The 26,126-nt window shown below is 38.3% G+C and overlaps 1 protein-coding gene and 1 pseudogene across 1 annotated transcript; both read left to right on the top strand.

Annotated features, from left to right (window-relative positions):
• Positions 1-10,108: 10,108 nt before the first annotated feature.
• Positions 10,109-12,472, top strand: LOC143569065 (FT-interacting protein 4-like; annotated as a pseudogene).
• Positions 12,473-22,167: 9,695 nt separating this feature from the next.
• Positions 22,168-25,492, top strand: LOC143569064 (oxoglutarate-dependent flavonoid 7-O-demethylase 1-like). Its single transcript, XM_077055061.1, has 4 exons — positions 22,168-22,404; positions 23,139-23,386; positions 24,104-24,428; positions 25,225-25,492. Exons 1-4 carry the CDS (start codon positions 22,168-22,170, stop codon positions 25,474-25,476), a joined length of 1,062 nt encoding a protein of 353 aa, XP_076911176.1. The 3' UTR covers positions 25,477-25,492.
• The last annotated feature ends 634 nt before the right edge of the window (positions 25,493-26,126 follow it).

The following is a 26,126-nucleotide window of genomic DNA, read 5'->3' as shown; positions in this document are numbered from 1 at the left end:
TGCTGACACGTGCCTTGGCGTTTCATTATTCCTCTTTTGCGCGACGTTATCGCGCATTTATTATAGGGAATTATGAGTTTTTTAGCCTTTACGTGTCAGTATGTGTTACTCTGATATCCATTACAATTCCATGTGCGACCTCGACCTGAGACCTTAACAACTATGTTTTGGCATGCGCTTTGCCTTAGTTGTGCTTAGGTATTTTTATGGTCTAGCTGCGCAGCATGTAGGATGGATGTTGTGAGTGATTTGAGCTAAGACTCGTATTATTGGGCTAAGGCCCTGAGCTAAGGCTCATATTATTGGGCTAAGGCCCTGACGTTTTAGAGCTAAAACTCGTTAACACGTTTGAGCTTGAAGCTCGCGCATGTATGTTTTACTTCGTTTTATTTTTAGTTTTGATGTCAATACAATGTTGTCATATTGCTCAAAATTAATAAAGGGAAGTGTGAAACATGTATGCAAAAGGTAATAGAACACACATTAAGAGAAAATAGCGCTTATCATTATTCATAATGGCTTAAAAAGCCTTGATTACAAACTTGACAATTTTTACATGAAACATTTTCTAAGCTGTGCTGCGTTCCATGCGCGCGGGATCTTCTTTCCATTCAAATCTTTTAAAGTGTATGCGTCTTTTCCCAATTCTTCCGAGACTTGATAAGGTCCCTCCCAGTTGGGGGACATTTTTCCCGGAGGTATTGCGCGGCTAGCTTCATTGTTCCGAAGGACAAAATCGTTCTTCTTGAAGTGGCATTCTTTCACGCGTTGATTGTAATATTTTTCTAGTTTTTTCTTGTATTTGGCTTCACTGATGATAGCCACCTCTCTGCGCCCTTCAAGTAAGTTGAGATCCAACCTCCTTTCACGCTCGTCATCAATCTTACTCATCATGAGCACTCTATGGGATGGGCATCCAATTTCTGCTGGAATCATAGCCTCCGTTCCATAGGTTAGGCTGAACGGGGATTCGCCATTGCTGGTTTTGCTTAATGTCATGTGCGCCCACAGGACATTAGGTAGCTCCTCGACCCATGAATGGGATTCTCCCTCCAACCTTTTCTTCAGCCCATTCAGCAAGCTTTGGTTCGCGCGCTCCACTTGGCCATTCCCCTGAGGGTGGTATACTGAAGTGAAGATTTGGTTGATGCGCAATTCCTTGAGCCAACTGGATATCTTCCTGTCGGTGAATTGTTTGCCATTGTCGCTCACAATTTCCATGGGCAGGCCAAAACGGCATATGATGTGGCTCCAAATAAATTGCTTCATCGCCTCGGCTGTGATTTTTGCTAGTGGCTTGGCTTCAACCCATTTTGTGAAATAGTCTACTGCCACTACCAAAAATTTTACTCGCCCTTGCCCTTGCGGTAGGGGACCCACAATATCGATTGCCCATTTGTGGAAAGGCCATGCGGAGGTCACCGGAATCAAGTTGTTCTTTGGCCGCATTGTGTTTGGCGCATAGCTCTGACACGCTTTGCATTTTTGGATCTCTTTTAACGCGTCCAAGTACATGCCTGGCCAATAGTAACCTGCGCTCATTGCCTTGGCAACCACCATGCGCGGGCCAGCATGTATTCCACAGATTCCTTCGTGTATCTCTCTGATCACATAGCTTGCTTCCTCAGCATCTAGGCATTTCATGAGCGGTCCAAGATAAGAGCGTCGATATAACGTACCATCAAGCAATTCGTAGTTCTGCGACTTGTGTCTTATCTTCCTCGCCTATGCGCGGTCGTCCGGTATCTTTCCCTCCTTCAAGAATTCCATTAATGGAGTTATCCATGATGAAGGTGTTGTATGAATTACAAGGACAGACTTCGCTCCCACCGACGGGTTGCTCATTACTTCCACCCTGACATCTTAGCCGAAGTGATCGAAACTGGTTGATGCCATCTTACTCAGCGCGTCGGCAGACTTGTTTTCACTGCGCGGAATATGTATGATTCTGAAGAAGTCAAATTGCTCGATGAGTTTTTTCGCCTGCTCTAGATACAGAGGCATGGTGTTCTCCTTGGCATCATAAAGGCCATTGACCTGTGCTGCTACCAAGTATGAATCAACATGGGCCTCTAGCTTTTTAACTCCGAACTTGTGCGCGATGCGCAGACCAGCCAGCAGGGCTTCATACTCAGCTTCATTGTTGGTGCTCTTGAAATCCAACCTGATTGCGTAAGTATACTCATGACTTTCTGGATCCACCAGCTTGAGGCCTGCGCCGGACACTTCATTGTTTGAAGCTCCATCAGTGAATAATCTCCAAACATTTTTTTCATTATTGGCTTGCGGAGGGTCTACCTCGCGCTGAGCCTCTTCAATTTTTCCTTCAGGGATTTCTGCGATGAAATCAGCTAAGACTTGTCCCTTTATTGCTGGACGGGGCTTATAGGCGATCGTGTGCTCTCCTAATTCCAGAGCTCATTTTGTCAGCCTTCCTGAGAGCGCGGGACGCCGCAAGACTTGCTGGATGTTGTAACCAGTCAGGAATTCAATAGGATGACCATTGAAATATCTATGAAGCTTGCGCGACGCGTGTGTTAGTGACAAAACTAACTTTTCCATGATGGAGTAGCGCGTCTCAGGATCTGTCAGCACCCGACTCACATAATAGATTGGTGTTTGGATTCCCTTGCGATCCACCAACAACACTGCGCCGATGGCGCGCTCTTCTGCTGACAGGTACAATGTTAGAGTTTCGCCAGGAAGTGGAGCTGTGAGCGCAGGCAGATTTATCAGACATTCTTTTATCTCACTGAAAGCTTGCTCGGCCTCAGGCGTCCACTTGAATTAGCTTTTCTTTAGGCAATTTCTCAATGTGTTAACAAATGGGGTAGATTTGCTTGCATGGTTCGCCAGGAACCTGTTAATTGATACCAATCTACCATTCAACTTTTGAACTTCCTTCATGGTGGATGGTGAGGGTATGTCAAGGATAGCCTCCACCTTCTCTGGGTTCACCTTGAAACCATCCTTGGTGACCATTACACCTAGAAATTTCCCTTCTTCTACGCCGAATGTGCATTTGCTCGGGTTGAGCTTCATGTTTACTTCCTTTAGGCGCCAAAGGGTTTCTTCGATGTCTTTGAGCATTTGTTTTTCCTCCCTGCTTTTGATCACCAAATCATCCACGTAGACTTCTAGGTTTCTTCCAATTTGCTCGTTGAAAACCGCATCCATGAGTCTTTGGTAGGTGGCTCCTGCATTCTTCAAACCAAAGGGCATTTTTGTGTAACAAAAAACACCCTTGTCAGTTCTGAAGGCAGTCTTGTCCTCGTCTTGTGGTGCCATTTGAATTTGGTGATAACCCTTGTAGGCGTCTAGGAAACATTTGAGCTTAAATGGCGCCACATAGTCCACCTTCGAGTCAATGTTTGGGAGGGGGTAACAATCTTTTGGACATGCTTTGTTGAGGTCCTTGAAATCAATGCACATCCTCCATGACCCGTTGCTCTTCTTTACCATCACAGGATTGGCTACCCATGTTTGGTATCGTATTGGGCGGATGATATTTGCGCGCAGTAGATCTTCTACTTGCTCATTCATGGCCTTTGCCTTCTCATCCCCCATGACTCTCTTCTTTTGAGCAATTGGCTCTACAGACTTGAAGGTGTTGAGAGAATGTTGAGCCAGGTCTCGCGGAACCCCAGTCATATCAGAATGTTGCCACGCGAAGACCGACATATACGTTGTGAGCAATCTTTTCATTCTCAACCTTGTGTCGTCTGATATCGTAGCTCCAATTGTGATTGTTTGCTCTGGGAATTTTGGGTTGAGAATCCATTCCTCTGGCGCGTTGTTTGCCATTGGAAGTTTCATTCTCCCTTCCCTCGGTATACTTGTCACTGCGCACAAATGATCTCGGTATACAAATGTTACACCTGTTGGTGTTGGGAACCCCAGCGCGCCGTGCGCTGGTGACGGTATGGCGTTGAATTGAGCAATCGTTCCTCTACCCAAGATCATATTGTGGCATGAAGTGGTGGGCAAGACCAAGAAGTTGACAATTTCGGCTCGCTTGTGTTTCTCATCCCCCATAGTTAGTTCAAATTGTATCTGACCTAGGGGGTGAATGATTTCATTTGAAACACCCGAGATTGGTGCATTCACAATTTCGAGCCTTGCTTGGTCTGCTGGATCCAACTTCCTGAAACATTGCTCATACATGATGTCTGATTCACTGCCAGTATCCACCAGGACTTTTGACACTTCATAATGAGCAATGTGTGTAGTGATGACTAGAGGACTGCTGATAGACGGGCCTCCCCTGATTCTTGGGAAGATTACTTGTTGCTCGCGCCAATCTCCTTGGACTTGCGCGCTTCTCTTTCTCGATCTTTGCCCTTGCCTTCCTCCCTCGGCTACACAGATTCTTTTGAACTTTTTGCTGGCTGAGGCTCCATCTGGTTGTTCATTCTCTGGTCTTGGGTTTTTCACCAGGTGAGCCAACTTGCCTGATTTCACATCTCTTTCAATCGCATCCTTCAAATGGTGGCATGCATCGGTGTTGTGCCCTGTGGACTTGTGAAACTCACAATACTTGCCACTGTTTGATGGTCCCTTGTGGAGTAATGGCTTGGGGCTTTTAAACTGGCCATTCTCTGTGCTTAACACTTGTGAAGGCGTTTTAGTGAGGGGAGTCCATATTCTTGGTAGAGGTCTGTTAGGCTCTCTGCCGCCTTTCCTCTTGTCACTTTCTCCGCGATTACGAATGTCTTTTTGGGGCTGGGGTGAGCTTGGTTGCGCCTGCTTTTCTGCGGGAGAAAAACTGGTTTGTTGCAACCTGGACCATACGGAGTTCTGTTTGCCCCTCCTTTCATTGTTGCGCGGTGCTTCTGTTTGATGCCCTCTATCTCTTGCTCTATCTTGGGCAATTTGTTTTTCATTTCGCGCGAAGACTCGCGATGCTTCCATTAGCTTGGCCCAAGTGGTTGGCATGCCATCTCTGCTCACGAGAGCTCTGCGGAGTTGATCACTGCGCGCACCTTGTATAAAGGCCACGCGCAAGAGTTGCTCAGTGATACCTCCAATTGCAAGAGATTCCTGATTGAAACGGGTTATGTAGTCTTCAATGGTTTCATCATTCCTGCGCACGCAGTGCATGATGTCATCGGGGTCGCGCGTGTGTCTGCGCTGCTGTACGAAGTGAGCCTGGAACTTCTCCAATAGCTCTTCGAACCCATCGATTTGTCCAGTCAGCAAACTTTCAAACCAGACACGCGCTGCGCCCGTGAGGCAGCGAGCAAACATGTGACACCATGTTGGCATCGTCCAGCTTTCTAGGTTTCCAGTGTTGTAAAAACCTTGTAAGAAATCGTCTGGATCTGTTGTGCCGTCGTACTTGCCCAAACCACTTGGCATCTTGGTTTTGTGCTGAATGGGAGCCTTCGCGATGCGTTCAGTGAATTTTGAATGTTTTACCAAGATGGCTGGCCTGTATGGTGTGGTTACGTCCACTTGCCCTCTCGCTGGTGGGTTGTACGGTGTGTACAGATCCATATCGGCTTTGGCTCCAGGCGCTATGTTCATGTGCGCGCGGAGCTGTGAGCCTCCTGCATGAGTATCTCGCGTCTTCCTCATGCTGTGCACTTCTTCATCACTAAAATCAGCGTGTTCAGTGTGAACAGAGTGACCATCTTCTGGCGCGCGCGCCCTTTTTGTTGTTCCTTGAATGGTTTGCTTATCAAACGCGAGCCTTTGTGTTAAGTCGGCTAACTTTTTGTGTTTGACCAGCTCATTGTATTTGTCCATTAAACGTCGTTGTTCGTTTATGAGCCATTCTTTAGGGTCATTGGTTTCAACTTCTGGACCCATTGGTCCTTTTTGTTTCGCGCCAGTCAGATTTTGGAACGTGAGATCGTCTGGAGGAGTTTCAGTCTGGCTATGAGGAGTTGTGATGAAGGGATGGTTACTGGTGGTGCGCGCAGAATCACGCGGCACCCTCAGAAACTGCTGTCCCTCATTAACATCCTCAAGCTCAATATCCTCCAGAACTTGATCGCTGTTTCGAACACCAGAAACCATGGTGAAGTTTTTCAGAGAGAACTGATGAGATGGTGATTTTGTTGCCGTTGTAACAGGTGATGGCGCCAATGAAGAAACGTGGATCGGCTCACTGGTAGACGATCAACTTTCCTCGGGTATGAGTATGCTATTTCACCGATGGTTCTCCGGAGTATGAATTCTTCCACCTACAAAACGAGCAGCACCGTGAACTTACCCCTCAGAAAGGGACAGAGAGGTCCTCTTTGGGGTAACCCTCCGGTGTGAGAATAAGAGATTGTAGGAGAAGATAATAATAATCTAAGAATGAGTAAGGAATTGGAATGTATTTTCTTGCTTACCTCCCCTTGTGGAGGTGGTGTGGTATTTATAGTGTTAGGGTTTCCAATGATTGGGCTCAGATCCCATTAGGGCCTTTTTGGCCTCCTCCTATTGCTTTGCGCCACGTGTCCTTAGGACACCTGGTGCTTTTTCATTGATTATTCTCTGACCCAGGCATTTCACCTGACCCATGTGCAATCACGTGGTAGCACATGGGTTTTGCTGAGTTGTCCACCTTTCATTGGCAGCTGTCAACATCAGCATATTCTTATTCCTTAAAGGATACCTTCTGGAAGGTTGTCTGACGAGCACAATCAAGGTTGTCCTTATCCTGATTTGGATAAGGACGAGGTTGATTATGTGCATGTGTGATATGCGCCTATCCTGAGGATGCGCGAGGTCTTCTCTTTATTCTCACGCGCAGATGTTTCATGCGCAGATGTGATATGCGCAAGCATATGTAATATGCGCCACGCGCAGATGCGCCACGCGCAGATGTGATATGCGTGAGCATATATGATGCGTGAGCATGTGAGATGCGCCACGCGCAGATGTGATATGCGTGAGCATATATGGTGCGTGAGCATGTGATACGCGTGAGCATATGTGATGCGTGAGCATATGTGGTATGCGTGAGCATATGTGATGCGTGAGCATATGTGATATGCGTGAGCATATGTGATATGCGCCATGCGCATAGGTTTTGGCTTTGTGCCTTCATGATATCTTGATTTCAAGCCTCTTGTCTATATCTTGTGGGTTGACCCGCCCCGCTTGATGTTAAGGCGGGTACATACCTCTTCAGGTTTCTAGAGTTTTCACAACTCAAGTGGGTTTTCATTTTATACTTAGCATATATATATATGGATGGTTCAGTGGAGAAGTCATCTTAGTGTGAGAAGTGTGATAAATGAATTTGAGTCATTGATTATGTTTGATCTATGGTTCATAATGTTAATGGCAATCTTGTAATATATAAGAAAATAATTTATGAGGTTTTAATATAAAAAGGGTAGTTTAGTCTTTCTATTTTATGACAAATGTTTGCAATTAATGAGTTGCTAAATGTTGGCTTCAATCATTTAATGTTTTCCATTGCCATAATCGTGTAATCCAAAAATTCAATTACCAAGAAAACTTGTCTTTATTATGTTGTTTCTTTTTTTCCTTTGTTTAAATGCACTAAATATATCACTGTTTTCATATAGAAGAAACCTACATTCTTAATTAGATAATAAAAATAATGTGATTTATCAATTTATTTGAAAACAAAAAAAATCTGGCTTCGTTACAATACCAATTGGGGCAATTGATTTTGTGTTCAACTAAACCTACAATTTTTGTTCAGTTATTTCAAAATTTTTGTTTCTTTGACTACAAGTTCCTAACAAAACAATTTAGCTTTGGTGGGAGTGTAGGCTGTCATCTTTTTGTGTAGGTATACTTTTAATTCTTTACTTTGGTAGATTTTGTAACAAATGGTGGTTGTTCATAAATGTGAAAACATCCATAGACCGTGTAGGATGTTTTCAACTTATATAGATATATTTAAATACCAACAATAATGATTTCTTAATTGTGTAGGATGTTTTCAACTTATGTTGGGATATTGTTAATGAGAATGCTTTATTTTTTCGTTTAATATAACTACCACCTAAGTAGTATATATTCAAATATCATTGTGTATGGGTACTTTAATTTTGTGCAAGAAGGATTATATGCTTATTTAGATTTTTTATTTGTGTACTATGATTAACACTTGTGTAGTATATATTCAAAAGCATGGTGTATGGATTTATTAAAATTGTGTAAGAAAGGTTAAATGGGTTCTTTAATTTTGTGTAGGACTTAAAGTTGTTGTGTAGGTATAAGTTATTTGTTTGTGTTTTATGTAGTAACATTTTTGGAATCCCATGTATGTAGGTTGTTTATTTTGTTGTGTAGTTAGTAACTATGAAACTTTGTAGGATTGTTTTCTTAAATTTTAATGTGTAGGGAAACTTGTTTTTTGTGTAGGATGTGTATGCTGTGTAGGATAATAATAATAATAATAATAATAATAATAATAATAATAATAATAATAAAAGAAAAAAAATTGAATTCAGGGAAGAGACATAAGTTTAAAACTAACTTGAATTTTGGGGAATATCGAATTTTGTTTCAGAGATAAAATACAAAAAACACGACTTTAAATATGTTAATAGTATTTGATAAATAATGGTTTAAAGATAATAATATTGTTTTGCAAAGTTACCATATTACCATATTAATACCTACTTAACAAAAATATAAGTATTAACAATTTACAAGTCTGCCTTTACAATTAAATAAAACAAAAAGAAAAATAAAAAAACCTGATTGGTTCAAAGGATTTCTCCAACTTCTCACACTAATATGATTTTTCTATTGAACTCAACCCTATATATATATATAGGGGATATTTCAATTAAGAACCCCTTTGAGTTTTAAGAACTCGAAAGAACTTTGTGTAACGATTTTTTTTTCGAATTTTTTTTTGCACATGCGTAACATATGTAAGTTACATACACGTAAAAAAATTACAGAATTTTTTACGCATCGAGTCGACTTTTTATACATGTGTAACGGACGTAAAAGTTAGTGTAACCACTTACATATTTATTCTCTCTCCTACTTTGACTTTTTTTCTAGATTTAATCTCAACCACATATTCTAATACATTTAATTAAATGTGTGGCTTATAATTGAGTTCTTAAGTTCTTAAAACTCAACATGGTTATCAAAATATCCCTCCCCTATATATATACACACACACATACATATATATATACTAATCCTCCTTGTTAGATGACGCGAGTTGTAATCGTCGGGACTACATATAGGTGATCTAAAATATTAAAAAGGGATCGACCTTAAATTAGTATAGTCTTAAGAGCTTTAAAATTCAAACAAATAAATCAAAATCTTTTTACCATACATTAAATATATATTACATATATTTTAGGGTACAAATGAGTCGAGCAACTTGCTGCAACTTCAAATTGGCTCGTGAAAAAGCTCTATCGAGCCGAGCTTAATCGAGTCCGAGCTCAAGCAAAAAAGTAATCTTGTTTAATAAATGTGTCTGAGCCCAAGCCTGAGATTCACTTATCAAGTTCGAACTGGCTCGCGAACCTAAATAAACCTTTCACTTATATAATTTTTTAAAATATTTAATAATTATGAATTAATATATATAATGTTATAAAAACGTAAGTACATAATACATATTATTATGTTGTAAATAAAAATATAATCGTAAAAAAATGACAAGCTCGAGTTTCATGCAAATTAAATGAGCCGAGCTTGAGGTTAGTCGAGCTCAAACTCGGGTCGTTTTCATTAAATAAACAAATCTTTAGAAATAAATAAAGAATTAAAAGTGAAATTCATAAGCAGTCATGACCGTTTTCTCTTTCCATATCTTCCTGTCACAATGATTATGATTATTCTCTGCATCTGCAGAATTACTGTTAATGGTACACACTCTTCATCATAATTGCAGCAATGCAACAATATCTCATACAATTGCATTTCCCTTATTCTTCTTCATAATTTCCTAATTTCCACCCCGGTTGCTCACAATTTCCTTATCATCTTTATCTCAATTTATTCACACAACGGTTACAATTTCAAAATCTTCATCTCAACCCACATCCCCTGTTTATCGGATCACCCACAACCGCCTGTAACGGCTTTCCATTTATAAAACCCACTTCAAATTCATCCCAATCTCACTTCCAAAACCCTCATTTCTTTCAATTCTTCAATGGCAAGACAAACCCAAAACCAAACCCAGAACCAGAATCGGAACCAGAACAGTAATAATGTGGCTCCTGATGAATTCAATTTACGCGAAACCCGTCCGAGCTTAGGCGGCGGAAGGGTTCCCGGGAACGAAAGATTCGGAATCGCTTTCGATCTCGTGGAGCAAATGCATTACTTGTATATTCGAATTGTCAAAGCGAGAAACTTACCGCCAAAACAAGGTAATCCCGAGAATACCCCTGATGCTTATGTTGAGATCAAGCTTGGTAACTTCATAGCTTGCACTAATCATTTCGAAAAGAACCCGAACCCCGAATGGAACCAAGTGTTTGCATTTGCCAAGGATCGGATTCAGTCGTTAACGATTGAGTTAACGGTTAGGAATAAGGATGTGGGTGAGGATGAAGAGAGCTCAATTGGCGGGCTTTCGTTTGATATCACTGAGCTCCCAGTTCGGGTCCCGCCAGACAGCGCGTTGGCGGCTCAATGGTACCGGTTGGATAATGCGAATGGCGGGGAGTTGATGGTTGCGGTTTGGATGGGGACTCAAGCCGATGAGGCGTTCCCGGATTCGTGGCATTTCGATTCGGTTTCGGTTAATGGTGATGGGGTTACGAATATTCGGTCGAAGGTGTATTTATCGCCTCGGCTTTGGTATGTTCGGGTTCATGTGATCGAGGCTCACGAGCTGCAAACGAATGGTTATAATAACAGTAATAGACAGTCTGAGGTTTATGTGAAAGGCGCGGTTATGAATATGGTTTTGAGGACTAAGGTTTCGGCTAAACCGAGTTGGGATGAGGATTTGATGTTTGTTGTTGCCGAGCCGTTTGACGAGCAATTGGTTTTATCGGTTGAGTAAAAGCTCGGGAATAAGGAAGAAACGGTCGGTAGATGTTCGATCCCACTTCATAATGTCGAAAAACGAATGGATACGCGAGTCGTAAGTAGTAAATGGTTTAATCTTGAAAAACATACTCGAGGCGAAAACGGGGAGGTTAAGGTAGTCGAGTTAAACAGTAAGATTCATATACGCGTGTGTTTGGATGGCGGGTATCATGTTTTAGACGAGTTGACTCAGTATAGTAGCGATCTTCGGGCGACTCATAAGTTACTCGGGTCATCGAGCATTGGTGTGCTCGAATTAGGGATATTAAATGCTACCCCGTTAACCCCTGGGAAAGCGAGAAACGGGCATGGGGCGGTAGACGCGTATTGTGTAGCGAAATATGGGCAGAAATGGATCCGAACGTGAACCGTGATAGACTCGTTAAACCCGAAGTGGAACGAGAAGTATACGTGGGAAGTTTTTGATCCGTGTACGGTTATCACGATTGTTGTGTTCGATAATAATCATCTACAAGGGGTTGATAGTGGGGGCGGAAGTAAAGATTCGAGAATTGGGAAAGTAAGAATTCGGTTATCGACACTTGAAACGGATCGGGTGTACACACATTTGTATCCATTGATTGCGTTGCAGCCATCGGGTGTGAAAAAGATGGGTGAAATCCAGCTCGCGGTTCGGTTCACGTGCGTGTCGTTGATGAATTTAGTGCAAATGTACTCGCAGCCGTTGTTACCGAATATGCATTACATTCACCTGTTAACGATGTTCCAACAAGACAGTTTAAGGCACCACGCGACTCAAATAATGGCAATGCGGTTGAACCGAGCCGAACCGCCTTTGAGGAAAGAGGTGGTTGAGTACATGCTCGATGTGGGTTCGACTATGTGGAGTTTAAGGAAGAGTAAGGCTAACTATTGTAGACTAATCGAGGTTCTGTCGGGTTTAGTGTGGTTTTGCAAATGGTTCTACCATATATGCGTATGGACTAACCCTGTCCTCACGGTTCTCGTGCACGTTTTCTTCTTGATCGTCGTGTACAACCCGTAAATGATTTTGAGTTTTATGTTTCTTTACATGTTCGTGATCGGGGTATCTAGGTATCGGTCACGGGCCCGACACCCGCCTCATATGGATATTAAGTTATCTTATGCGGACAGATTGAACGGTGACGAACTCGATGAAGAATTCGACTCGTTTCCAAGTTCAAAACATGGCGAGGCATTGAAGTTGAGATATGACCGGCTTAGAAGCGTGGGGGCCCGAATTCAGAGCTTGATTGGAGACGTGGCGACTCAAGGGGAGCGGGTTCAGAATCTGGTCACGTGGCGGGACCCGCGAGCCACGGGTATGCTTTTGGTGTTTTGCTTTGTGATGGCTATTGTGCTCTATATGGTTCCGGTTAGAGGGGTCGTGGTGGCGGTCGGGTTGTTTGTGATGAGGCATCCTGGTTTAAGGAACCGGTCGGTGCCGATGAACTTCTTTAGGAGGTTGCCGGCGAGAACTGATGGGTTGTTGTGATAACTTGATATTGTTATCGGTTAATTTCATATAGTTAATTGTCTGATATTAACTTTATAAGATTTTGATCACAGACTAGATTTATGAGATGGCTAGTTTTGTTTTATGTTTACAACTATAAAACCCCACTAGTTTTTACTGCTTATGAGTTTGTTTGGACCGAATGAATAGATGTCAAAACCTTCTTTGTTATGTAAAAGTTATCTCATGTTATTTACAAATTGATGTTTCAAAAAGTTGGGCTCAGCAAATTGGACACAGTAGATCCAAACCGGAACAACAGATAATGTTTATATGTGTTGGTCCTGTTGGATGGTATTCGGTGAGTTTGGTTCGGTTAAAACAATTTTTTTGGTTTCGGTCTTGGTTTCGGGCTTGGGCTATGGTTTGGGCTTCGGCTTGGACTGAGAAAGGGAGTTGGGACTTGGGAGAATCGCGATACGGGCGAGATGACGGAAGTTCGGTTAAAGACATGGCGGATGTGAGAGATAATCCCGCCATCTTCTTGATGAGGGTGAAATTTGGAATTGAAATATGAATGTAATGTTGATCTATTCTTTTCTCTTTAAAACTCCGTTTTGAAAGGAAAGATAAACACAGAAGCATTTATTTTATTTTTAACAAAACATTATTTATATCAAAATTTTGTTTTACTCACATCTCATGTCATCTCCGACTTCATCTTAATCTACTAAAAAATAAATATAAAGATGATGATATGTCACAACCATACTAAATAATTTCTAATCTCTATTCTTCGTAATCTATGTTATTCATGGGTTAAAATAATTTTGGTAATTGGATTATAAAATAGTCAATTTTTCATTATAATCTTAATCTACTAATAAATAGAAATAATGATAACGATGATGTGTCATAACCACATTAAATCCAAATTTCTAATTTTTATTCTCCTTAATCCATATTATCCATGTGTCACGGACTCACGGGTTGAAATTAATTTAGCAATTGGGTTATAAAATAGTTAATTTTCCATTCTAATATTCTAATCTCATTCCTACAACCTACAATGGGTCATGGCCAAAATCATTTTGACAGTTGAGTTATAAAATAGTCACGAAGTTAATAGTAAAATATTGATTGGGATCAAGCAAGTAAAAATATGAAAACAAGTAGAAAATATTAAAGAACAATCTTTTCCTAATGTTGTTTTGTTCATTCGATTTCCAGTTTTTTCTCATGAACATTATATATTGCATCATTCAGGGTAACTGGTAGACATAGTCTAAATTTGTTTATATTATATGACAATTTGAATACTTGTGATAAAATAACAAATGTTGTATATAAAGAAATTTGGAAAATTGGAAATAAATAATCCCATCTTTTGTGTATTGGCCGATAATAATCTCACCTTTAAAAATCACTAGCAATGGTCCCACCTATTAACTATTTTTGTCTTACTGGTCCTCCGTTAAAAAATACTTAACGTCGCTATGTTTTTTCCCTAGTTTCAAACCGATGTTTTAGGGCTTTTGATCGAAAGAACGATATGTAAAGCCACCGACCAGAGTGCCCTACTTTCTCGCTGGTTGGCTTTACTCATTCACATAATTCGTAAAATCAGAGTTAATTAAAACATTTCGCGGAATTAAAAGTCAACAATTCATACATAGCATAAACATCTTGTCTTAAAATAACTTAACATAAGTCTTTAAACATAAATTATAAATAACACGTGTCTCTTCTTTTCTTCGATGTCAGTCTTCTTTTATTTGCCACGTGTCCCACTCCAAGCAACCTGCCTCATTCTACTCACCTGCGTGCATACTAGAAGTCAGCTACGCTGAGTGAGTTCTAGTTAATTAACATACATTGCATCCACTTATTAATACGCGTCCGAAGATACGTATTAATTAGTTACCCGTTCTTCTGCATTCATACATACATACATACATACATACATATCTACATTCATACAATCTTCTATACTTTATCTGACTTTCTTTAATTAATACCTACGCGCCCCTTCTACATTTTAACGAGCCTTTCATTCTATAAACTTCGCATATATTATTAGGGTCCGCCATCCTTTATTCTTCGCAGATATTAGTAGAGTCTGCAAACCTATTTTCTTCGCAGATATTAGTAGAGTCTGCAACCCTATATTCTTCGCAAATATTAGTAGAGTCTTCAACCCTATATTCTTCACATATATTAGTAGAGTCTGCAATCCGTTCAACCATACAATCATACATTCCTCGTTTCATACCTTCATCCTTCAATTGTAATATACTTAATTATGACTACGGGCATACTAAATTAATCATTCAATAATGTCCACATACATACACAATTATATCTACTATAGACTTACCATTTAAGGTAAGTGTATTAATCTAACACATCGTAACATGCACACAGCCCCGAAAAAAACGTGACACAGAAAAGGGGCTAGAACTCACCTGGATCCTGTTACGTTCACTGTTGATAGTAATTCCATTCTTCAACTGTGCCCGAGTAACTGTTAATAACATACACGTATTAAACTCTATATTTGTTTGATCTTTACTCTCTAAAAATAACGGGGTTAACCTTTAAGTTAATCGAACCGACATATAACCTTCTTAAACCGTTCATATTAATTTAATATACTTGGCATAATCTTATTAATGAACCGTCTTCATTAGTTTACGTCTTGACGACATTTATCATTATCGTATTTATAATTATTATTATATTAGTTCATTACTATTCGTTATTATTATTATTATCATTATAATATAATTGTTTATTTTCATAAGTTATCCTTTACTCGTACGTTCCCTTTCAATTTCCTCATTTACCACGGGCTCTTACATTTAAGTGTTTCTGAATGGGTCCCATAACTATTGGTTTGGCATAAGGCGAGTTACGGGTTCGGGTTTCATTTATCTCGTATCCTTTACTTTTACCTTTCACGTCTAACATTATTATTATCATTATTATTAACAACTTATTATTATTAGGGTAAATCTTATAGAATAGTAACCAACTTTCAAATGTGTTCCAATTAGGTCACTGATGCATATTTTCCCCAAATCGGGTCACTAAATCTTCAAATCAAGTCTCACCGATTTTTGTGTACGTCAAGAAAGAAATGGATGATAAGATGTGGGTGTCGGAATTTGCAATATATGTAGTTAAATTTAAAAATTTTAAAAAAACGTTAATTATATTAAAATTTAAAAATAAAAAATAAAATTCACGTCGCCACTCAACGTCAACTTCAAAAAAAAGATAAAAAGATTTCGTATGTGAAACAGAAAAAAAATTGGCTAAAAAACATGTTAAAACTTTTAATTTAATCAAACACGAAAGTTGAGTTAGAGGTGCACAAATCGGGTTCAAATGGAAAACCCGAACCGGTTCCAAACCGGTTTTTTCACACCGGGTTGTAAAATGGCACCGGTTCGGTTCCCGACCCGAACTGATGCCCAGATATGCGAACTTTTAAGAACCGGGTAGGGTATGAACCGGAACCGGTTTTTACGTAAAAACCGGTTCCACCGGTTTTTTTTGAAATTTAAATATTAGAGCCGTTAGGAACCGGTTCCAACGGCTATATAGCCGTTTTTGACCGTTGGAACCGGTTTTTTAACTATAAATAGGTTATTTTCTTACTATAAATAGCAAGGTTTGTTTGTTTACTTGTTAAACAACTTCCAAAACTATAAAACACACTCCAAACCACAATTAACCTTAAACCGACAACAAATGGCAACCAATGATGACGTTGTTATGGTGATCGAAACAACAAGATGCCCCGATGTTTGGGTTCATTACGATTTGTGTCTCATGACCGACTCACATGAGTTGGCACGTTGCAAATATTGCTCGAAGTTTCTTAAAGCAGGGTCCAACTCGACATTACGAAAACATACGAATAAGTATTGTCGAGAGAAAAGAAGATTGGAAGCTAAAAAAACGGAAGTGGGAGAGTCGTCCGGCTCTACAACCCAAAAATAAGTATTCCCGGATTAAAACGACGGACTTTGTTTTTTATGTTTTAGTTGTTATGTTTAGTATCGTTTATGTTTTAATAATGTTTATAATAGTTAGTTTTTAAATATAGGAAACAAGTTATATATAGGTTTGTAATAGTTAGTTTTTAATGGAAACAAGTTATATATAGGTTTTGGGCATCAAAAACCGGTTCCAACGACTATATTACCGTTGGAACTGGTTCCAACGGATCTATTGTCTCAAAAACCGGTTCCAACGACTATATTACCGTTGGAACCGGTTCCAACGGCTAATTGGTGTCTAAAAAACCGGTTTCAACGGCTATATTACCGTTGGAACCGGTTCCAACGGCTAGTTTGACTTTTGTTTTACCCTTCAAAAAAAACCCGTCGGAACCGGTTTTTCCGGGTACGAACCGAACCGGTTCCAATTAAGAACCGGGTAGGAACCGGGTTGGAACTGGTACTGACATACAAATAGGAGAACCGGGTACGATTTTCGGGTACAATAATACCCAAACCGGGTATTGTTCCAACCGGGTTAGAACTGGAACCGGTTCCGGTTTGGTTCCACCAGTTAGGTTCCGGAACCGGTTTTTTTGTGCACGTCTAAGTTGAGTGACCTAATTAGAACACTTTTTAAAGTTAAGTGATCTAATTGGAACACTTTTGAAAGTTGGTTACTATTCTATGAAATTGCCTCTTATTATTATTATAGATTTATTATTTAAGTATTAATATTATTGTAATACAATTCTTATTTATTATATATATATATATATATATATTATATTCACTTTGTTATTATTAATTCACGTCCTTACGCATTTACAAGTTAACGTTACTTTAAGCGAGTTCGGGTTCTAAACGAGTCGTGTCTCGGGTTCGTGTCGGAACCACACCTAACCTCATTAAAGATTCCACTTATTTAACGGATGGATTCGTGTTCAATCTCCATTCCTTTGTTTGAGACGGGTCACTGGGCGTTAGACGAGTCGGGTCTCTAATTCGAGTTTCGGTTAATTTATCGCATCCATAATACTTATTATATATAAAAACACCCACCTACACCCCTATATACAGAAAACCCTACCCGACCCCACCCCACCCCACCCCACCCCACCCCCACTCCCACCTTTCTTCTTCTTTCTTCCTTAACTTCAGCCGCCACCACAGACACCACCCCTCCATCGCCGGCTCTTCTATTTCCCCACCACATCCGGCCACCTCCGGCTTCTATAGTGACAACACCCAAGACCTAGAGTAGGCCGAGCACCTTCACTTCATTCGCATAGGGAACTTCGCACAGGGGTTCGATTTCGCACGACGTTTCGCATTGGATTTCGCTTGGAGTATTTCGCTTGGCTATGCGAATTCACTGATTTCGCATGCCGTAAATTCGCGCGAATGGTCAGTCTATTCGCACCGGGTTCTCGCTTCGCGCCATATTTTCGCATTCAGGTTTAGTTCGGGTGTAGATCTGGTTTGGATTTCGCGGTTGCGGCCGTCCCCGAGTGTTTACTAACATACAGATAGGGGTTCGGTTTCGGTTGTTTGAAGCTTGGGTTCAGATTTCGAGGTTAAAAGGGTCAGCTGAACGGTTCGGGTTCAAGACCTACCCAGTCCGTCGGTTCAGATCTGGGTTCGACTTTTGTTGGTTTCTGTTTCGAGCTCTTGGGTTCGGGTTTAACCATGGCCGAACTGTCGGGATTCGGGTCTCGTTGAAGACCCGTGTACATTTTATCATTGTTATTTGTATTCTATCAAATCTCATAATCTTATCGTTATTATTGTTATTAGATTTGTTTGAAACTTGTTTAGCCCGGTTTGTTTTATGTCGGTTTGGTTCGGTTTACGTATTAATAATCTTAGCGAGTCAAAGGACGAAATGAATATAGTATTTACCTTTTTGGTGTTGGAACTAGATCTTGAATAACTTGATGGATGAGATTGGATTTTGAATGTTTGTACAGGTGGTTCGGTGTTTGTGTGTATGGGTATGTGTGACAATGATGATGAAATAATGAAGATAAAGATAAATTAGGGTTTAAATAGGCTAAGTCCAAAGGTTTTTTGGCCCATAACCACCCTAAATTGATTTGTTAAGCGATCAATCGCTATTCAATTCTATTAAGATGCCGTCTATTTTATAACAACCTAGGTCGCGTCTCCCTCAAATTTCTCCAATGAAGTTAAAAGTTTATTACATTCTTATTTTGTAAGTGTATTTTGATCATCTCTTTATGTTTTCTTCGGATTTATTAATTGTTTAAAGATTTACTTCGTTTGATAACCGAGTTGTTGTTATTTGGTTGCAGGACTTGTGCTATAAATCTAATTAGTGAGTTTATTGGGTATGGTTAATAGTAAACTAAATCGATGTAGGATGCAGAGATCACATCTGAAATCGGTCCTACGGATTACTGATGTTCAGATTGTGCAGACGTAAACTTCGACCGTCGGTGGCGAAAACAAGGAACGATGCACGTTTGTGTTATCCGACAGCACGTTTACTCAGTAAGTATTTGTTTCTATGCTGATTATATATGTAAGTGTTTAGATTATTGGAGTCAGTTGCAGTGAGGGTGTTAGTGGCACCATTTTTTCAATAGAATTCTACTCTGAATATTAATGTTGTATGAATTTTTGAGAAACATATAGTTAATTAGGTCCTTATGGTTTTCATGTTCATGCACTTGGTGATGTTAACGGGTGCATGTTAACCTATGTATGTTCCAAGAAAATCATTTATTAAACAATGGTAGTGTGTGTTAGAAATGATGGTTGCATTATTGATCGTAGAGATACCTAGCGTATTTCTCCATTTAACCGAGCATCTAAAAAACAAAACCTGGTTATTATACACTAATCTTAATCTAGCATATGATGTTAGTTGCATATATTTTCTCAACTCTTCAAAATAAGTTATTTTTTACTTATTTGATTATAACTCTATTGAATTTACATGTTTCGTTTTAACAAGGGAATGTTTGTCTTCGTTCATTTAACTTTACACGAACATGGACAGTTAGTTGGAAAAATATTTGTGTTCATGTTAGTTCGTTTAAAACATGAACATGCTCGTGTTCGTTTGTGTTCAATTGGTTTTGAATGACTAATTCTGATTTCGAGACGTTTATTTCGATTTATATATGTGTTTTTTGTGTGTTCAGTAAACCATCATAACAGCTCAACAGGAAAACATGTCTGCAACTACCACCTGCTCACCGCCGATGTCTTAATGGCTGCTCAACCTGCTTCTTCATCTGCTACGCCGCCACCACCAACGTCACTACCACCAAAGGAATCACTCCGACGTCGTAACAAGTTCTTCTGGCCTCTTCTCTTCGCTGTCAATTTTTCCATCAGAGGTAACAGATTTAAGTTTTAGTTGGTTGATGCAAAAACTATTTGTGTGCATCTGTTTTCAATTACCGATTCCGATTTAACTAGATAGGATTACGAATGGACATTTTTTTACTAAATACCATACCAATATTCTTTTTTTCATGTTTCCAAGTATCGATATTATTAGGTTCCGGTATTTTTTTATCGGTACCCGTAAAAGTACCAATTAGTACTGAACCAAACAAATTGGTACGGAGTTCGGTATATGGTTTTACCGATTGTTTCTTTTTATTGATCTAATCCCTACTTTAGTTGATAGAACTTGATAAAATCGGAAAAGCCGATCCCAAACTGAAATAATCAAACTGAAAAAACCGAACTGAAACAAAAAAAACCGATGTTTCGGTTTTATGTTTTTGCAAAAAACTAAAATTATGATTTGGTTTTGATTTTGCAAGTGATAGAAACTGAAAAGAAAAAAACAACAAACCAATAATATCGATACTTGGTTTAAGTCAAAAAAATGTTTACAGCGGCATTTGTTCAGGTTTGTGGTCAAAGCTGGTTTCATTTACTGATACAGTCACATTGCATATTAAAGGTTAATATGTGGGATTACAATTGAAGGTAAGGAGTACTTTCGGGACTTAAAATTCAACTTGGTTTCATTAGTCGTTCCTTAGTTACTGATTTGCAGATTTATGCAAGGGTTGTTTAGAATTGTTTTAAAAAACCAAAAAATAAGGAAAAAAACAGCAAATTTATATTGCTCTAGAGGCATTTCAGGTGTAATTTTTTGTTGTCGTTATAAAAATGCATTCCAGGTCAAAATTGGTAAATTTTTTGGTGCATTTAACAGTGACCTAGAGTGATTGACTTGGTTAAAAAAAGTTGTTTCATTACAAGGTAACATAATAACATATTCATACACATTTGTGTTGTATCACATCAAAGTATGTTTATAAGACAAACAAAATAACGGTTCTTGTACTAATTCAAGTTTAAGCCAATTGACTAACCAATTTTTAGTGTATGTGGTTAAAGAGTTTTAAGGTTCTAAACCTCATTCATTTGAACACGATCAATTCATGTTCCCATTTGAGTGTATTTGTACATTTATATGCTAAGTGTTTCACGTCCTATTGATTATACTTATTTATCTCAATAGATAGATCTTCCTTTTATGCAAGCAGCACCATCTTGTGGCTTAAAGTTCTAAACTGCCATATATCTATTGCCTTGAATCTTGATTGTCATGCCACATATCCTACTCTACCAAAGATGTCAGAAATAAGACATGATTTTGTTGTTTGTACAATTGGAATAATCATAGATAAGGAGAAACTTGAAAGTTCATAGCTAATTTGTCTGCTAACAACATGTATCTTTTCATTTCTTCAGAAACATCCTGCGCTGAAGACCAGTGTAATACACATGCTTGGCTTGAAATGATAGCGGGAATGGATGTTTAATTTATATGCCCTCAAGCAATGTCAATATTCACATCCATTCTACCAAAAGTCATTTAAAATTCATTTAACTTTATAAAAACATTTAATTGGACAAATATTTGTTTTCATGTTCGTTCGCTTAAAAATAGAACATGCACATGTCCGTTTACGTTCATTCGTTAATAAGCTAAACGAACATAAGTGAACTTAATTGAACAAATATAAACGAATGCATATGAACAAATGCAAACGAACATAAACATAAATGAACACTATTGAATTAATTTCTATGATTATGTATACTATAATGTGTAAAATACAAATATTATTTAATTATTTTCTATTAATATTTAAACGAACTTAAATAAGCAAATATATATGAACAAACATAAACGAACATTCATGAACAAACGAAACATGGTGTTAATGTAACAAAAAATTATTGTTCGTTCGTTAGTTTATTAATGAAAACTAAGTTAGCCTCGGTACGTTGTTCATATTAGGCAGGTGGGCCCCTCGTCCATGGACCATGGGGTATTGATAACTTTGCATTATACATTAAAAAACACCCTAAGTAAACCCACGTAATAAGCGGGCTAAAAGCTAGTATATATATATATACACACACACAACATAGACTGATGATACGTATCAAAGTGGTGATCGATAAAAGAGAATAATTAACTAGAGAGTAGAGAGAGAAACACAAGAAAAAGTTCAATTCATCGATGCCCATTCTCATTACTCATTGTGTTTAAGTAAAGGATGAACGAACTAACTATTCACTATTACAAAGACCACCTAATCTATTCAACAATTACATCTAAGGTCCCTCTAATATTTGTTACATAACAACTGATGCAACATGAACATAGATAGATAAGAGTACATATGATTTAGTAGATTAAGATTACGTGTCTTTGTTCTTCTTATGGAAAACCACACGATTAAGTTTGGTAGATCACTGATTGTACCAAGTGTTCAAGAACTTGCTAAGCAGTCTATCGCCAAGATCCCACCTCGGTATGTTCACCATGATCACCAACCCGCATCCGATGATCCATGCCTTACATCGGTGCCGGTCATTGATCTTCACTGCTTGATTGCAGGCTCTTGTACTGAGCTTAATAAGCTCCATGCAGCTTCTAAAGAATGGGGCTTCTTTCAGGTCACTTTGTTTCTTGATATATATATAAAAGATTAGTTTTATAGTTTCATAACTCTTTTATGTTTTCCGGATTCAACAAGGTGTAAATTTCTGACACGACACGAATTTAATCAGCTTCAAGTCGAACCCATCAACCCGTTTAGCTAAACGGGTCGTCTTTGTGTTAACCTGATGGGTTTGTGAGTTGACCTGATTAACCTATTTACTGAATAATATTTTGTTAAAATTTGATTCATATTATAAGTGGAACTGTTTGTATATTTTTATGTCAAATTTTAAATTTTTGAAAATAAGTTGGAATAGTATTAGCATAATTGGTACGAAAAATAAAAATAATATGTAAACTTAGAATCAGAAAGTATTAATATGTTTTTCCTCGGGTAAAACGGGTCATGTTAATGTCAACCCACGAATACACTAGTTGTGCTTGGGTCATGTGTGTGACATGATTTTCGGGTTTGTGTAAAGAGTTTGTGTTCGTGTCTGGTAACACGACCCGTTTAGCAGCCCTGGGTTTTAGTTTAAGTTATAATATGGATAAGTAGGGGGTTGGTGTGTAGGGGTGTCGTTATGGGACAAAGTGTGAGCCTTGGGCCTAGGCGCGAGGGCTATATTAGACATGTTTTAGTATTTTAGACTGGTATGGGGCAGCTAGTTTAGGCTGGTTCCACGCCATTTTTAGACGTTTTCGACCAATTTTAGGACTAAACAATTGGTTGATAAAAACAAAACAGGTTATAAATCATGGAATAAGTGAGTCTTTATTAGAGGATTTCAAGAGGGAAATCTTGAACTTGTTCAAACTTCCAATGGAAGAGAAACTGAAGCTTTGGCAGGAAGAAGACAACCACGAAGGTTTCGGTCAGCTGTTTGTCGTATCCGAGGAGCAAAAGCTTGACTGGTCAGACATGTTTTACATAACCACTCTTCCACATAATCTCAGGCAATCCAAAATCTTTCAGAAGTTGCCTCTCATCCTCAGGTTCAACTTCTAGCTAAAACTTGACATTGTGCATTTTGAAATTTGAAACTCATTATTTAATATTAAATAACTAAATTCAAATATCCGGTCATGCTAGACCCGTGTATGAGGACTCGAGCATCAGAGTGGTGTGCATGGGTCAGTTTGGGTGGGATTTGGGCTCAAGTCAAACCGAACCAAAAACCAAACATTCAGGTTTTAGGTTTTTGAAAACTGTTTGGTTTCAGTTTTTTCATAATGGGTTAGGTTTCTGTTTTATTATTTAGGTTTGAAAATGTTGGGTCGAAAATAAAAGTGGGGTCTACATAATGAATTTGGGCTCGAATTGAGCCTAGTTTTTTTTTTTGTTAATTAATGATTAATTAATTATTACACATTTGGACCTAAAACTTTTGAGTTACACCATTTATTAAATTTCTTATAAATTTCTTGAAATCCAGATTTTCAGTTCAGTTCCATTCCAAGCAGTTTAATTCGGTTTTCTGTTGATGCAAAACAGAAATTCATTTTACAAAAAAATATCACGAAACCATTATTTTTTATATGGTTAAGTTATTGACTTATTTTAGTTACCATACGATTATTTCGGTTTCATGCACGCCCCTACCTGAGAGGTCTCTCACCGAGGGGAATCATGTGGTTACCACCGCACCACCCCTGAAATATCCATTTAACTCTTTCTTAATAAACTATAAAATAAATGCATTAAAAATGCAGGGACAATTTAGAAACTTACTGCAATGAAATGAAAAGGGTGGCAGTGGCAATATTGGGTGAAATGGCTAAGGCTCTAGGAATGGACCTAGAGGAAATGAATGAGTTGTTTCAAGATGGTGTCCAATCAGTTCGAATGAATTATTATCCACCATGTCCCCAGCCCGAAATGGCGTTGGGATTCTCGCCTCATTCCGATGCAGACGCTTTAACAATCCTTTACCAGTTAAATGAAACTGCGGGCCTCCAAATTTGCAAAGATGGAAAATGGGTAACGGTTAAACCTCGACCGGATGCGCTGGTAGTCAACATCGGAGACATAATGGAGGTATTTAGTGACATAATAATTAGTATTGGGTACTAGTTAGATGAATGGAATTGATAACCTTTGGTAATAGCTCATTACTTAAAAGATGATGACGGACATTGTTCATTTTTTAAAACGGCCCGTTTTGACGTAGATCCATTTTTGCCAAAAACATGTTTTGACCCCAACTATAAATTATCAAAACCGTATCCGTTGTTGTCATTTTTTAAAATGGCCCGTTTCAACGCGCATTCATTTTTTTAAAGAAACGTGTTCTGATCTCTACTGATGTGGTCATTGTTTAAAACGAACCGCATGACCTAGCGGGTAACAATTCCGCCAAGGGGGGCAGGTTGGCCCGTAGACTACCTTTTAATTTCAAAAATCTTTTGTGTTTACAATTTATGCATTAAATACAGTTATTTGTTTAATAATAATCATTTTAAATTGGATAAAGCAATTTAGGAGGTTGTATGCTTTTAACAGCAACTTTAGGCGCCTTTAAACCCATTTGGCCCGTTCTTTTTTATAGCTAATTAATCTTTTTTTATCAGTTTGTATGCTTTAAAAAGTGAAAGTAGGCTTTGTACAATTTTCAGCCCGTTTGACCCGTTCCCTTTATAGCTTGATCTTTTTTAGCGGTTTGTGTGCTAACTCCTACAGCAGCTTGCTTTAAAAGAAGACTTTAGGCGACTTTCAACCCGTTGGACCACCTTTTTTAGCTAGAACTTTTGTATTTGAAATAAAACTGAACACAACAGCTAGCTCTAATTTTTAATATTAATTTTCATTTTATAAACTTTACATGTGCTCGCAGATTGTAAGTAATGGTGTGTACAAGAGCATCGAGCATCAAGCGATAGTCAACTCAAACAATGAGAGGATGTCGGTAGCAACATTCTACAGCTCAAGTATGGGTACGGAATTAGGCCCTGCACGAAGCCTTGTTGCAAAACATAATGTAGCAAATTTCCGGAGAGTACCCCTCGAGACATACTTCAAAGAATTTTTTGCTAGAAAGCTTGATGGTAAGTCATACTTGGATATTATGAAGCTTGAACATTTTTAACCACATTCCATAATTGGATTGTAGTTTTAGTTGTTTTGACTTTTGACTGAGTAATCCCATAACTATGTTGCTATATTATGTTTGTTGCAAGTTTTCTTTTGGTATAAAAGACAAGTGAACTTGAGTTTTTAAGCATCCAAAAGACCAAAAGGTAAGAGAATTTGTAGTAAAAGGAAATTTAAAAAAAAAAAGAATACATTTCAATAACTGAAAATAAAAGAAATTTTAAAGCAGTATGTTAAGAAGACTTACATTTATATCACGAAAGTTTAGTATATCGATCATATAAAAGAAATTATATGATTTTTAAAGGTAATAATAAAGTTTAAGATTACTTGTAATGTTGGTAATACAAAATTTTAATCTCAACTTTTCTTTAAACGGCAAGCTAACCTTCTCCCAAATCTACCTATTCTAATAAAATAAAATAAATATGGACACTTGTCATGATTTTGTTAATTCTCATAATTTTTTCCCTCCAAAACTAATATACCCTAATATATGTAATAAATTAATAATTATCCACTTTCCTTTTACATTATATTTATATAATATCTATATATTTTTATAAATATAATTATTAACATATTATTTTACTATATATTCAAAATACTTGGTGAATTCCAAAAGTCAACAACAAATCATGTTTC

Source organism: Bidens hawaiensis, unplaced genomic scaffold (assembly GCF_021521415.1).
Source record: "Bidens hawaiensis isolate Kalapana, Puna unplaced genomic scaffold, B.hawaiensis_p1.1 tig00024303_1, whole genome shotgun sequence".
NCBI classification, from domain to species: Eukaryota; Viridiplantae; Streptophyta; class Magnoliopsida; order Asterales; family Asteraceae; genus Bidens; species Bidens hawaiensis.
This window is presented reverse-complemented; position numbering and strand designations above follow the sequence as displayed.